We start from the raw sequence: 12,684 nt of genomic DNA on the forward strand, positions 1-12,684 counted from the left end.
CCAGTTTGTTTTACTCCTCATATTAGTTAGATTAACTCTTTTCACATAAAAGATTCATTTTTAGGCTCAAAATATTTTTTCAAAAGATCTGTACAAAACTCATTTCTTTTTAGATTTTTAAATAAAGATTCATGGATCAAATAAAAGTCATACTACCAAGATAAAACTTACTATCTACATCTTGGGGACCCGAGTTTTACCCCTAGGTAAATATTACCTTGAGGTTGTTGTTGAGGAAAATAATTATAGCTCTGATACCACTAGATCCATAGAGTCATCGTGACGGGGACGAGGACGTGGATGTTGGTGATACCTTTCAACTTACTCGGACTCCCCGGTCATCCGGGTGAAGTAAAGGTTAAGGCGAAAGCTTGCTTAGGATGAAAAAGTAGGGGTTCTTAAACCGAGATTTAACCGAGAAGTTCTTCGCTAAAGTTAGGGTTCTTAAAAAGAAGATGGGACAAAAGAGAAGAATTGTAATGTTTCGCTAAAGTTAGGGTTCTTAAAAAGAAGATGGGACAAAAGAGAAGAATTGTAATGTTAAAAAATGGTGAAATTGGAATTTTACATGTCTCCTATTTTCCCATGATGTAATCCGTTTCACACCCCCTCTCCATGTGAATCTTTTTCATTAGTCAAAAGGAAAGTAATTACAATTTGACTATTACTTTATATGTTTTTTTTTTACCAAACATATGAAAGCTTTTCATAACCTCAACTTTTCTTAATTTCCTTTGTACCAAACAACCTCTAAAGATGGGTCTTTCGTATTGTTTTTTTCTGTTCTGTCGTTGTTTTTGTGTATTCCACCTATGGTGGTCATCATTGTTTTGTCTCCTGTTCCACTCCCCGTAGATGGTTTTAGCAGTAAGTTGTCCTATCATTTTGTTATTTTTTTATTTTGTTATTGTTTTTTTTAGTATTTTGCTCTTTTTAATAAATCAGGGTTTATTCCCTCATTCCCAAGGAAAAAAAAAACACTAAAAACCCTTTTGAATGGACCTTCGATTCCAATCCCTAATCTCCAGCAATGTTCCGATTGATCACCAGAAATCTATCAACAATTCAAACTAAAAACCCTAGAAATCCAACAGCACCATCCCCCAATTCCAATCCCCTCAATTCCTCCTCCATTGCATCCTACCTCATCGACTCCTTTGGCATCTCGCCGGAGAAGGCCTTCGCCGCTATCAAGAAGCTCAACTGTCGGTGCAAGCTCGATATCAAGAGCGACAAGATCAAAGCCAGGCGTGATCTCAACGCCGTCCCCTCCTTCTTCGCCTCCAATGGCTTCACCAAGGACCAGATCTCCAAGATCATCACCAAGTTCCCCCGAATCCTACTCTGCCGTCCTGATCGAACGCTCAAGCCTAAGATTGATTTCTTTCTTGGCGCCGGCTTCTCCCGTAGCGACTTGGCGAGGCTCATGTCCGATGATGTGGAGATCTTGCAAGCGAGCTTGAACAAGCGGATCATCCCATTTTTCGATTTTTTGAAGACGATCCTATATTCGGACAAAGAGGTCATTGCTGCCTTGAAGCAAACCCCACGGTTGCTTCACTACTCTGCTGAGAAGAGGATTTCGCCCAACGTCGAGACTCTGCGCGGTTTTGGCATGCCGGAGCACAGGATCTACACGCTCTCAAAGGCTCATACGAGGATACTCCTCTGTGAAACCGATCGGTTTCGTAGATCGATCGAGAGAGTCAGAGATCTGGGTTTCAAGGTGTCAGATTACTCGTTCGCCGTGGCGCTTCAATGCGTCTCCTGGTTGAGCGCTGCTACTTGGGAAGGAAAGGTGGTGGCTCTCATGAGCTTTGGGTTGTCTGAAGACCAGATCCTTTCGGCTTTTAAAAAGAAACCTGCTGTTATGATCATTTCTGAAGATAAGCTGAAGAGAAACATGAGCTTCTTTGTGAGCAGGGTGAATTGGTCGCCGGAGTATGTGGTTTCGGAGCCGCGTCTGCTTGGCTTCAGCCTTGAGAGAAGGCTTTTGCCAAGGACTTTGACTCTCGAAGTTCTGTTGTCCAATGGTCTGATTAGTGATAAATCTTTCAATCATCGGGTGTTTGTTATGAATGAAAGCAGGTTTTTTGAGAAGTATGTGATGAGGTATCAGGAGGAGCATCCTCAAGTGCTGGAGGCCTACCTGGCTGCGCTGAAACAACAGCATTAGAAGGATGAGGCTGCTGGGGGCATTGGATTTTTCAAGCGTTCTGCTTCTTCACTTGACCAAGTGAAGATTTTGAAAGGTGTTAATTTAACCTTTCCTTGTTACTGTAGTGTAGCATTTTCAGCCTTTTTTTATTATCGTCCGCCTGGTTTTTTTATGCTATGTTGAGAATATCTTGTTTTCTCGCCCAGCTTTGAATTATCTTAAATCAGTACTGCATGGCTGTGAGTTTACTTTTGATCCTTATTTTGTTTGTTGTATTGAATTTTTTTAATGTTAGTTTTATTGAAAAATCTGTTCTTCCAGCATCTCCTGCTGTTGAGATGATATTGTACAGAATGTACCAGGCTGACGGTGGTTCATTCTAGTGAACTCTTTGACTTGCAAAAGTTCAATCTTTGCAAATAAGATAATTGCCCCTCTTTATGCTTGTAGAAAAGCCATTCAAGTGACTAATAAAAATGATAGGATTGTTGCAGATTGTGAGCGGTGCAAATTATTTCCAGACTGGGAAAATGCTTAGTGAAACTAGCTTGATCTAACAGATTAGCTTTTGTGCTTGTTGAACGGGGTGAAGACTGGTAATTGGTGTTTATTTTTTGTGCTTAGAGTCTGAATACACTGGGGAATGTGAATGCTGCTGATTCATGTCTAATTTTAACCACTTTGTTTTGTGTGGTGCAAAAACTGATCTTACTGAGCTTCAGGAAGGAATGTCGCGAGGAACAGATTGGTGCTATGTTTGCAGAACTCATTCATTGCGAAGAATTGATGCAAATTTTTAATTTATGATCATATTTTATTCTTTTGGCTCTATAAATGATATTTGTCTCAGTATGCCTAAAAATATGAAGCCATCGCTTTATCAGCCTTTTGTCAATAATCAGTTCCCATCAACATATGAAACCATTTTACATAAATTTTGATTAAATTCTGTAGGTATGTTACATTTTACTATAGAGCTGTTAATGCATGCACACAAGAGTGTAAGACCAGAACACTCAGGTTAATCTTACAAATGAATGCATTCATGGACCATTCTTTTGGTTAAAGGGACTAGATCATTATAGTACATTCCCTTGTTAATGCCTTGTCTATTTGAACTCCCGGTTTCTGGAGAAGTCAGTTGGTGTTATGTTTCTCAGAGGTATTGAATTTTGTTAAGAACAGAGAGGGATGAATACACTGTATGTTATTTTCCTCTGTTGCAATCACATGTGGGACTATAACCATACATTCTCCTTGAGATATGTCATGGATGATGATAGAACAATGTTCTGTGCCAACAATGATGAGATGCAATATTTTGTCATATGTTTACCCTCTTAGGTATATAAGCTAATGTACTTTGTATCCAATGTCCTCATTGATTCTTGTCTGTGGTCAGTCTTGATAACAACACTGATTTGGGATTCTGCTGCTATATTTATTCAATATGATAAATTAGTTGAATGAGGCATCAGCATATATTTTGGTTGCTAGTTGCTTGCTCAATCTCTCTTGTTTTTGCTTTGCAGTAGGGAATGAAAATGCATGTTTAACTTGCTTGTCATTTGTTAGCATTTCAGCTCGAAAGCCACCAGAAACATGAGGTGAAAATATCCTTCTATGTAAGTTCTTCAAAGGCAAGCTTTTGATGTGAGTTCTCATTAGAAGATCTTGTGATCTAGAAATGAAATCTGCAGCAGAAAAATAAAATAGGAAAGAAAGGCGATGAGAGAACAGAAGCAACACGATGGCACTGCATGACATCTGGTAAGAATGGTTCCAAGCTTTCAGCATCATAGCATTTCACTTCTTGATTCAAAATGGAGCAATGTACATTGTGGAGACATATTAGCATGAGTTGCACCGATATGGAATTCTAATAGGCTCTTGTTTAATCTAGTTGAAGTGATCGATCATCTGACAAGTTCAGAGGTTTTTTAGTTTTGCCTGGTGCACCGAATTTTCTGTGCCTTGGTTGTACATGTTTAATTTGATCTTGCATAACTTCAGATTTTGTTTGGCTTTTAGTATATAGTTGGCAGGTGTATCAAGATAACAATGTTGTCTAGTGAATTGATTTGCATTTGTATTAAAGATACTCTCTGCAAAAATTGCCTGAGAAGTTTTATTTAATATATTATTAGTTTTTGTTGTGAAGTGCTGGACTTTTATCCACAGCATTCTATTCACTTGACAGGAATTGAAACAGGGTAGAGTTTTCTGATAAAAAAATAGAGCTTTATTGATGTTCCCCCGTTGATTGTGCAGCAAAATTATTGGTTAAAAATATACTAGCAACTCAAAAGTTGAGGTTCCCTGCCGTGGCTTGGCCGTATGTGTGCATGTATATATATATTTGTAATTTTAATGGTTAAGTAAGGATTATTGTATCAAATCAAATGATCAGTTTATGAAAATGTTCATTCCCTAATTGAAAACAGTGTTTTTTTTTAAATTTTTTTTTTGCAGCACCTACAAAAGAGAGATAGGTATAATGGTGCTAATGTGTCCAAAATAATATATTATGATCTTAACTCAACGATGGCAGAAGACTTTACATGACTCTAATTAAAACGGTAACCTTTAAACAATAAATTTTTCACAAATATGTTTTTATCAACAAATTATAAAAATCTGAAATAAAAAAATTGTTAAAATAATTTATAAAAATATGCATAAAAGATATATATAAACAAAAATTCATCTATCTAAAATATGTTGGCCCAAACCAATGGCTCACCAAAACCAATTACTTCACCAACTTATGTGCTTAAACCATTAGCTTGAAAGCCATTGTTTTGAGAATTTGTTGGCTGGTTTAGCGCACCGTTTCTCTTTATAAATTGATAAGGATGAAACACATTTGTAACACACAACCAAGTGAAGAAGCAAAGTGAGAATGAGGAAATTAGAGAGAAAAAGAAGAGTGAGAACTGTGAGAAAATATTTTAAGAGAGTTAGTCTATTCTCCTAGTATAAGAGAGAGTACTGGTTTTCTTCTTGTTATTAGAGAGAGTTTATAGCTCCTGAAATTTTTTCACTTAGTAATTTTTCTATCCTTGCTCATAGTTTTTACCCTAATTATTTAGAGGTTTTCCACGTAATATCTTTGTGTCCTTTATTTTTCAGCATTATTTTTTATTTATTTTACTACGGTACTGTTATATTCAGTCTTACATTTTACAACAAATGGTATTAGAGCTAGATCTGAGTGTAATATATGTACTTATCGAATGCTGTGGTTGCCACTATTAGTGGATCGTTCACATCAAAAAATAAGTTGGATTATTATTCACCTTTTGAAAGACTGATTACTGCTCTTGCAACAATTTTTAACAGAAGCAATGGCGGCAAAATATGAGATTGAAAAATTCACTTGGAATAATTTTTCACTATGGAAGCTGAAGATGAAGGCAATCCTGAGGAAGGACAACTGCTTGGCGGCCATCACCGAAAGGCCAGCTGAGGTCAAAGATGACAAGTGGAATGAGATCGACGGGAACGCTGTTGCAAATCTTCATGTAGCACTTGCTGATGGAGTTCTATCAAGCATAATAGAGAAGAAGACGACAAAGGAGATTTGGGATCACCTCATTAAGTTGTACGAGACCAAGTCATTCCACAACAAAATTTTCCTTAAGAGGAGACTCTATATTTTGCGTATGGCAAAATCTAGGTTAGTGACGGAGCACATGAACACACTGAACACTTTATTTTCCCAACTCACATCATTGGGACATTCAATAGAGTCAGGGAATGTGCGAAAATTCTACTCCAAAGTTTACCGGATTCATATGATCAATTCATCATCAACTTAACAAACAATGTCCCCACGGGCATTCTAGTCTTTGACAACATTGCAGCTGCTGTTCTGGAGAAAAAGAGTCGTCGCAAGAACAAGGAAGACAAGCTAGCAAGTTCATAACAAGCAAAGGCCTTGACGGTGACGAGAGGAAGACCAACAAAATGTGGATCCAGTGGAAGCTACAATCATGGTAGGTCAAAGTTGAGGAGTAAGAAAACTTTCAAGTGTTACTACTGTAGCAAGAAAGGTCACTTGAAGAAGGGTTGTTGGAGTCTAAATAAAAAAATTCCAATCCTCAAGAGAATGTTGAAAAACACTTCAGATGATGGAGAGGCCATGGTGTGTCAAGCAACAACTACAACAAGTAAAAGATTTGCTGATGTATGACTTCTTGATTCAACAGCCACTTTTCATATGACCTTCCGAAGAGAATGGTTCCATCACTATGAATCTATCTCTAGGGGATCTGTGTACAGCTGCAATGATCAAGCTTTGAACATCGTTGGCATTGGCACCATCAAACTGAAGATGTATGATGGCACAGTTCGAACTATACAAGAAGTTCGACATGTGAAGGGCCTCAAGAAGAATTTGTTGTCTATAGGACAACTTGATGATCTTGGTTGCAAAATTGAAGTTCAGAATAAGATCATGAAAGTAATTCGAGGAGCGCTTGCATGCATGAAGGAAGAGAAGATAGTTGCAAATTTATACATGCTGAAGGGAGAAATTTTGCAGGAAGGAGAAGCTTCAGTTTCCACAAGTAGCCCAAGTGAAAGATGCACAATGACATGGCACAGGAAACTTAGACACATGTCAGAGCAAGGAAAGAAGATATTTGCTGAGAGAAATCTAGTTCAAGGTCTCACAAAGGTAACACTACCCTTTTGTGAACATTGCACTGTGAGCAAGCAACATCGACTGAAGTTCAACACATCTAATTCTAAAAGCAAAGCAATTTTAGAATTGGTTCACTCTAATGTGTACCAAACACCAGTTACATCCTTTGAAGGAATAAATTATTTTGCATCATTTATTGATGACTATTTCAAGAGATGTTCGGTGTATTCTATCAAGAGGAAGGCTGATGTGTTTCAAGTCTTCAAATTTTATAAAGCGCGAGTGAAACTTGAATTTGGCGAGAAGATCAAGTGCTTGAGGATTGATAATGGATGATAATACACTGGCAAAAAATTTGATGAATTCTGTAAGCAAGAAGGCATCAAAAGACAGTTCACTACAGCATACACTCCACAACAAAGTGGAGTGGCAGAGCGGATAAATAGGACTCTGTTGGAAAGAACACGAGCTATAATGTGAGTTGCAGACTTCGACAAGAAGTTCTGGGCAGAAGTAGTCAGCATTATCTTTTATGTGGTGAATTGGGCTCCATCAATTGCAATCGATTTGAAGACACTGATGGAGATGTGGACTGGTAAGCCAGTTGGTTATTCAAACCTTTATATATTTGGAAGTCCTGTATATATAATGTACAACACCCAAGAAACTACAAAGCTGGATCCAAAATTCAGAAAATGTATGTTCTTAGGATATGCTGATGGTGTTAAGGGGTACCGCTTGTGGGATCCCACTGCCCATAAGGTTGTAATCAGCAGGGATGTTATCTTCATAGAAGACAAAGAACAAGAGCAAGGAGATGGTGAAAGCACTTCAAAATAAAGCACAGAGACTAAAACAATACACAGGTAGAAAAATAAGCTGAAGCTACACCATAGCACGAGGTACAAGAGCCAACTGAATCTAAAGTTCCAGAAGTTAGGCGGTCAACTCTTACAAGAAAGGCACCAAGTTGGCATTCTGACTATATTATGGAGGATAATATTGCGTACTATCTTCTAACTGACGAGGGTGAGCCATCAACTCTTCAAGAAGCACTGAACAATTCAGATGCATCTCAGTGGATGGTAGCAATAGAAGAAGAAATTGAAGTTCTTCATCAAAATAGGATATAGGACTAGTGTCACTACCACAAGGGCAAAAGCCCATTGACAACAAATGGGTCTACAAGATCAAGCACAAGAATGATGATAAAGTAGATTGATAAAGTAGATCATTATTATGCTAGATTGGTGGTAAAAGAATATGCTCAGAAGGAAGGAATTGACTTTAATGAAATATTTTCACCTATGGTTTGACTCACATCAGTCTGAGTAGTCCTGGCGATGTGTGCTACATTCAACTTGCAGCTTGAGCAGTTAGATGTCAAAAGTGCATTTCTTCATGGAGATCTTGAAGAAGAAATTTACATACTCCAACTAGAAGGATTTGAAGTAAAAGGCAAAGAAAACTTAGTTTATAGGTTGAACAAATCTCTATACGGTCTAAAGCAGGTGCCAAGATGTTGGTATAAGAGATTTGATTCCTTCATCATGAGCCTTGGATACAGTAGATTCAATACAAACACTTGTACTTTTGTCTTCTTGTTGTTGTATATTGACAACATATTGGTAGCAGACCCCAACAAAGATTGTCTTAAGGAGTTGAAGACACAATTGGCTAGGGAGTTTGAAATGAAGGATTTGGGACCTGTAAACAAGATTCTAAGGATGTAAATTCAGTGAGACAAAAATAATAGGAAGATTTGGCTTTCTCAGAAGACTTATTAGAAGAAGATCTTGCGATGCTTTAACATGCAAGGCTGTAAGTCAATTTCAACCCCACTTCCTGTTACTTTCAAGTTATCTTCAAGTATGTGTCCTAGCAGTGAAGAAGAAAGGATAGAGATATCTCGAGTACTGTATGCATCAGTGGTGGGAAGCCTAATGTTCGTCATGATATGTACAAGACCAGACATTGTACATGTAGTGGGAGTGGTAAGTCGGTACATGGTAAATCTTGGTTGAGAGCATTGGAATGTTAAGATGATTCTCAGATATGTAAAGGGAACCTCAGATGTTGCATTATGTTATGGGGGATCAGACTTTACTGTTAGTAGATATGTTGATGCTGATTATGCAGATGATCTTGATAAAAGCAAATCCATTACTGGATATGTGTTCAGTCTAGCAGGAGGAGCTGTGAGCTGGGTTTCAAAACTGCAGTCAGTTGTAGCTATGCCAACGACAGAAGCAGAGCATTTGGCAGCTACACAAGCCAGTAAAAAAGCAGTGTGGTTGAAGATGGTGTTGGAAGAACTCGGGTACAAACAAGAGAACATTACTCTATATTGTGACAACCAGAGTGCATTGCATCTTGGAAGAAACCCAGCATTTTTTTTTCAAAAACAAAACATATTAGAGTTCAATATCACTTCGTTCGTGAGAAAGTAGAAGATGGTATAGTGGACATGCAAAAGATTTATACCAAGAATAACCTAGTAGACTTTATGACAAAAGCAATCAGCGCTGAGAGATTTAAATGGTGTCGATCCTCTTGTGGTCTGACAGAGACGTAAGCAACATCAAATGGCAAGGTAGAAAGAATGGTGTGAAGATCTAATTGCTTTTTTAATCAAATCTTCAAGTCGGGAGAATTGTTGGCCTAAACCAATGGCTCACCCAAACCATTACTTTACCAACTTATGTGCTTAAACCATTAGCTTGAAAGCCATTGTTTTGAGAATTTGTGGGTTGGTTTAGCACATCATTCCTTTCTATAAATTGAGAAGGATGAAACTCATTTGTAACACATAATCAAGTGAAGAAACAAAGTGAGAGTGGGGAAATTAGAGAGAAAAAAGAAGAGTGAGAAGTGTGAGAAAATATTTTAAGAGAGTTATAGTTTATTCTCCTAGTATAAGAGAGAGTACTGGTTTTCTCTTTGTTATTAAAGTGAGTTTATAAAAATTTTCTCACTTAGTAACTTTTTCTATCCTTACCCGTGGTTTTTACATAATTATTTAGGGGGTTTTCATGTAATATTTTTGTGTCCTTTATTTTTTGAGCATTATTTTTATTTATTTTGCTATGGTATTGCTATATTCTGGTCCTACATTTTACAACATAATATATATATATATATATATATCGGGATAGAATTAATCAGTAAAACCCACACTAAAACAAAGGTACTCAAACTTGGACTACCCATGAAGCCAGTCTGGTCATGTCCTCCAACCCGGACTCTACATGACATGGTTAAAAACAGAGAAACCCGCCCGGTTTGATCGGAAATCGGTTAAATTGGCCGGTCAAACCGGGCGGATCTAATGAGTGATAGAAAAGGAGAGAGAGAGAGACAATGGGAAGTATGAACAACTGCGTTCAAAAGAGATAGAAGAGTGAGAAAAGAATAAAAGGAGAGGGAGATATCAGGTAGAGAAGTGAAGATGAAGATGAAGCAATAGGAGAGATATAAAGAGAAGATTTTCAGATTTTTGAGAGGTGAAGCAACAGGAGTCACGAGAATTTTTTATTTTATTTTTTAAATTTGTTTGAGTCCCAGAGACGATAATGATGTTTTTATTTTAATTTTTCAAAAAAATTTTTTTATATTTTTAAAAATTAACGATTATCCTTTTTAAAAAAATAACGATTATATATAAAATTTAAAGGAAAAATTACCTAAAAGTCCCTGGATAGTTTCAAACTTCCACTGTAGTCCCTCTGACAATTGCATTTCCCATTAGATTCCTCCTTTTTTAATCCAAATTCTTTTCAGCCCTTGGTGTTACTTCCATCAGTTAAATGGAAGTAAAATGTCACAAATGCCCATGTACCCATATGAGATGGAAAAAAACAAAAGAGACAATTTTCCCTCCAAGTCACATCACAATTAATGAAAAACATGGTCATATCTTCTAATGAAGCTTTTTTTGTAAGAAAAGAGAAGATATTTCACTCCTCCTTCTCATTCTTGCCATTTTTGTTGAACTTCTCCTTGTTCATCTTGGTTTGTTTGCCAAAACTTCAACTTCGTCTTCGTCTTTCCATCTTGTTTAGTAAATAGGTTAAAGTGAAGATATTTACACGTAAGATGTTGTTGTTGTTGTTCCTCTTCTTCATCGTCTTCTTCATCTTTTTCTCCTTCTTCTTCTCCATCTTCTTCATATTCATCTTCATCTTCTTCTTCTTCTTTTTCTTCTTCTCCTTCTTCTTCTCCATCTTCTTCATCTTCATCTTCTTCTTTATCCCCTTCTTCTTCTTCTTCTTCTTCTTCTTCTTCTTCATCATCATCATCATCATCATCATCATCATCATCATCATCGTCTTCTTCTTCTTCTTCTTCTTCTTCTTCTTCTTCTTCTTCTTCTTGTTTGTGTTATTTTACATGCTTTTCCGTCTGGAATATAATAAGTTTTTCACTTTTTTGTCATTCTTTCGTGAATGTGGATTCTTACAAGCTTTTTGAAATTTCATGTAGGCGTCATCAACAATTGAAACATTTTCCGCAGTGGCGCGATACAAAGGAGAAGGACGTGTGTTTCAATTCACCGTTTTAAGTTCATGGGAGTCAGTTATGGGTGAGATATGTGCGCATTGGGCCCTAGATATTTCTCAAGTGAGAGTGAAGTTCGTAACGCTTGACGCATACAAAACACTTTTGCCTAATTGAGTCTCACGCGGATTTTCAACGCATATATCATATATACTATAGTTTCACCAAATTTGTCGTGGACATTATAATCGAGGAAGTGAGTGTGATTGCAGATGGAAACTCGGCCTCCTTGATCCCATTGTAATACCACAATCACTACTATTGTTGGTTACTTGTCTTTTATGTGTTCCTATGTTCTAGATGTCAGTACTGTGAATGACAATCATTTCCTATGTATTAATATAACTTATTGTCAATTATTCATGGTTTTTGTGTACTCTACAAGCTTTCTGTTTATTATTTTGATTTCCCGTGTATGATATATGTTTCCCATGTAGAATATTTGTTTCCTTGTATAAAATATTTGTTTTCGTGTGTACTATTATTGATTCATATGTATTTTGCAATTTTTTTTAATACAGAGAATCCTTGTCAAGCAGCATGAACCCCAATGGCAATAGTTTTCTCTCCCAACATAATTCTTCTGGGCATTTTGACGTTACATTTATAAAAAAATGATAAAATCTAGGTGCCTGAAAGGTGCGCTACTTCAAAATGCCAATGGCGAGTGCATGTTTTGAAAGAGGGAAATGTAGCCACGTTTCAACTGAAGACAATTTAATTAACTCACATTTGCGGTGGAGACATTGGTACGACAGCGTATCCAAAAGTAAGCAAGAAGTGGGTTTCTAAACTTGTCATGCAAAAATTGAAAGAACAACCATTATATAGACTATTGACATTGTTTATACAAAAAAATTTTCCATGTCCTAATTCAAATCAAATTAAAATTTTAAAATCACATGTTCCCCGATCATAATTAAATTAGGACAACCTGTGGATAAGATGAATAAATTTTATAATATATAGATATATTCAAGATCACCCAAGAATACATATCCTGAGGCGATCTAAATATTAAAATCCAAAGATCAGCCTAGAAAACAGATCTCAAGGCGATCTAAAAATATATATATATATTCAAATTCCTGGATAAGCCAAGAGCACCGATCTCGAGGCGATCTAAAATACTCAAATATCAAGATCTGCCGAGAGCACCGATCTCGAGGCGATCTAAATATTCAAATATCAAGATCTGCCAAGAGCACCGATCTCGAGGCAATCTAAATATTCAATTCTCCGGATAAACTAAAAAGCACCGATCTCAGGCGATCCAAAGTTCAAGACCGACTTATAACACCGATCTTGATGCAACCACAAT

General features: G+C 36.9%; 1 protein-coding gene across 7 annotated transcripts; it reads left to right on the plus strand.

The window, feature by feature from the left end:
- Window positions 1-965: 965 nt before the first annotated feature.
- LOC120264966 lies at window positions 966-4,255 on the plus strand. 7 transcript variants are annotated; one of them, XM_039272891.1, is made up of 3 exons: window positions 966-2,252; window positions 2,480-3,783; window positions 3,859-4,255. In XM_039272891.1, exon 1 carries the CDS (start codon window positions 1,031-1,033, stop codon window positions 2,174-2,176), a length of 1,146 nt encoding a protein of 381 aa, XP_039128825.1. In that variant the 5' UTR covers window positions 966-1,030; the 3' UTR covers window positions 2,177-2,252; window positions 2,480-3,783; window positions 3,859-4,255. The 7 variants fall into 7 exon arrangements, with proteins under 7 accessions (XP_039128825.1, XP_039128827.1, XP_039128820.1 ...); XM_039272893.1 differs by having other exon boundaries at window positions 3,742-3,783; XM_039272886.1 differs by having other exon boundaries at window positions 2,480-4,255.
- Window positions 4,256-12,684: the final 8,429 nt, after the last annotated feature.

The sequence above is a fragment of the Dioscorea cayenensis genome, chromosome 7, assembly GCF_009730915.1.
Source record: "Dioscorea cayenensis subsp. rotundata cultivar TDr96_F1 chromosome 7, TDr96_F1_v2_PseudoChromosome.rev07_lg8_w22 25.fasta, whole genome shotgun sequence".
Taxonomy (NCBI): Eukaryota; Viridiplantae; Streptophyta; class Magnoliopsida; order Dioscoreales; family Dioscoreaceae; genus Dioscorea; species Dioscorea cayenensis.

Bases quoted from the DNA above. Each gene is read 5' to 3' on its own strand.
- LOC120264966 (XM_039272886.1), top strand. From the start codon at position 1,031: ATGTTCCGATTGATCACCAGAAATCTATCAACAATTCAAACTAAAAAC.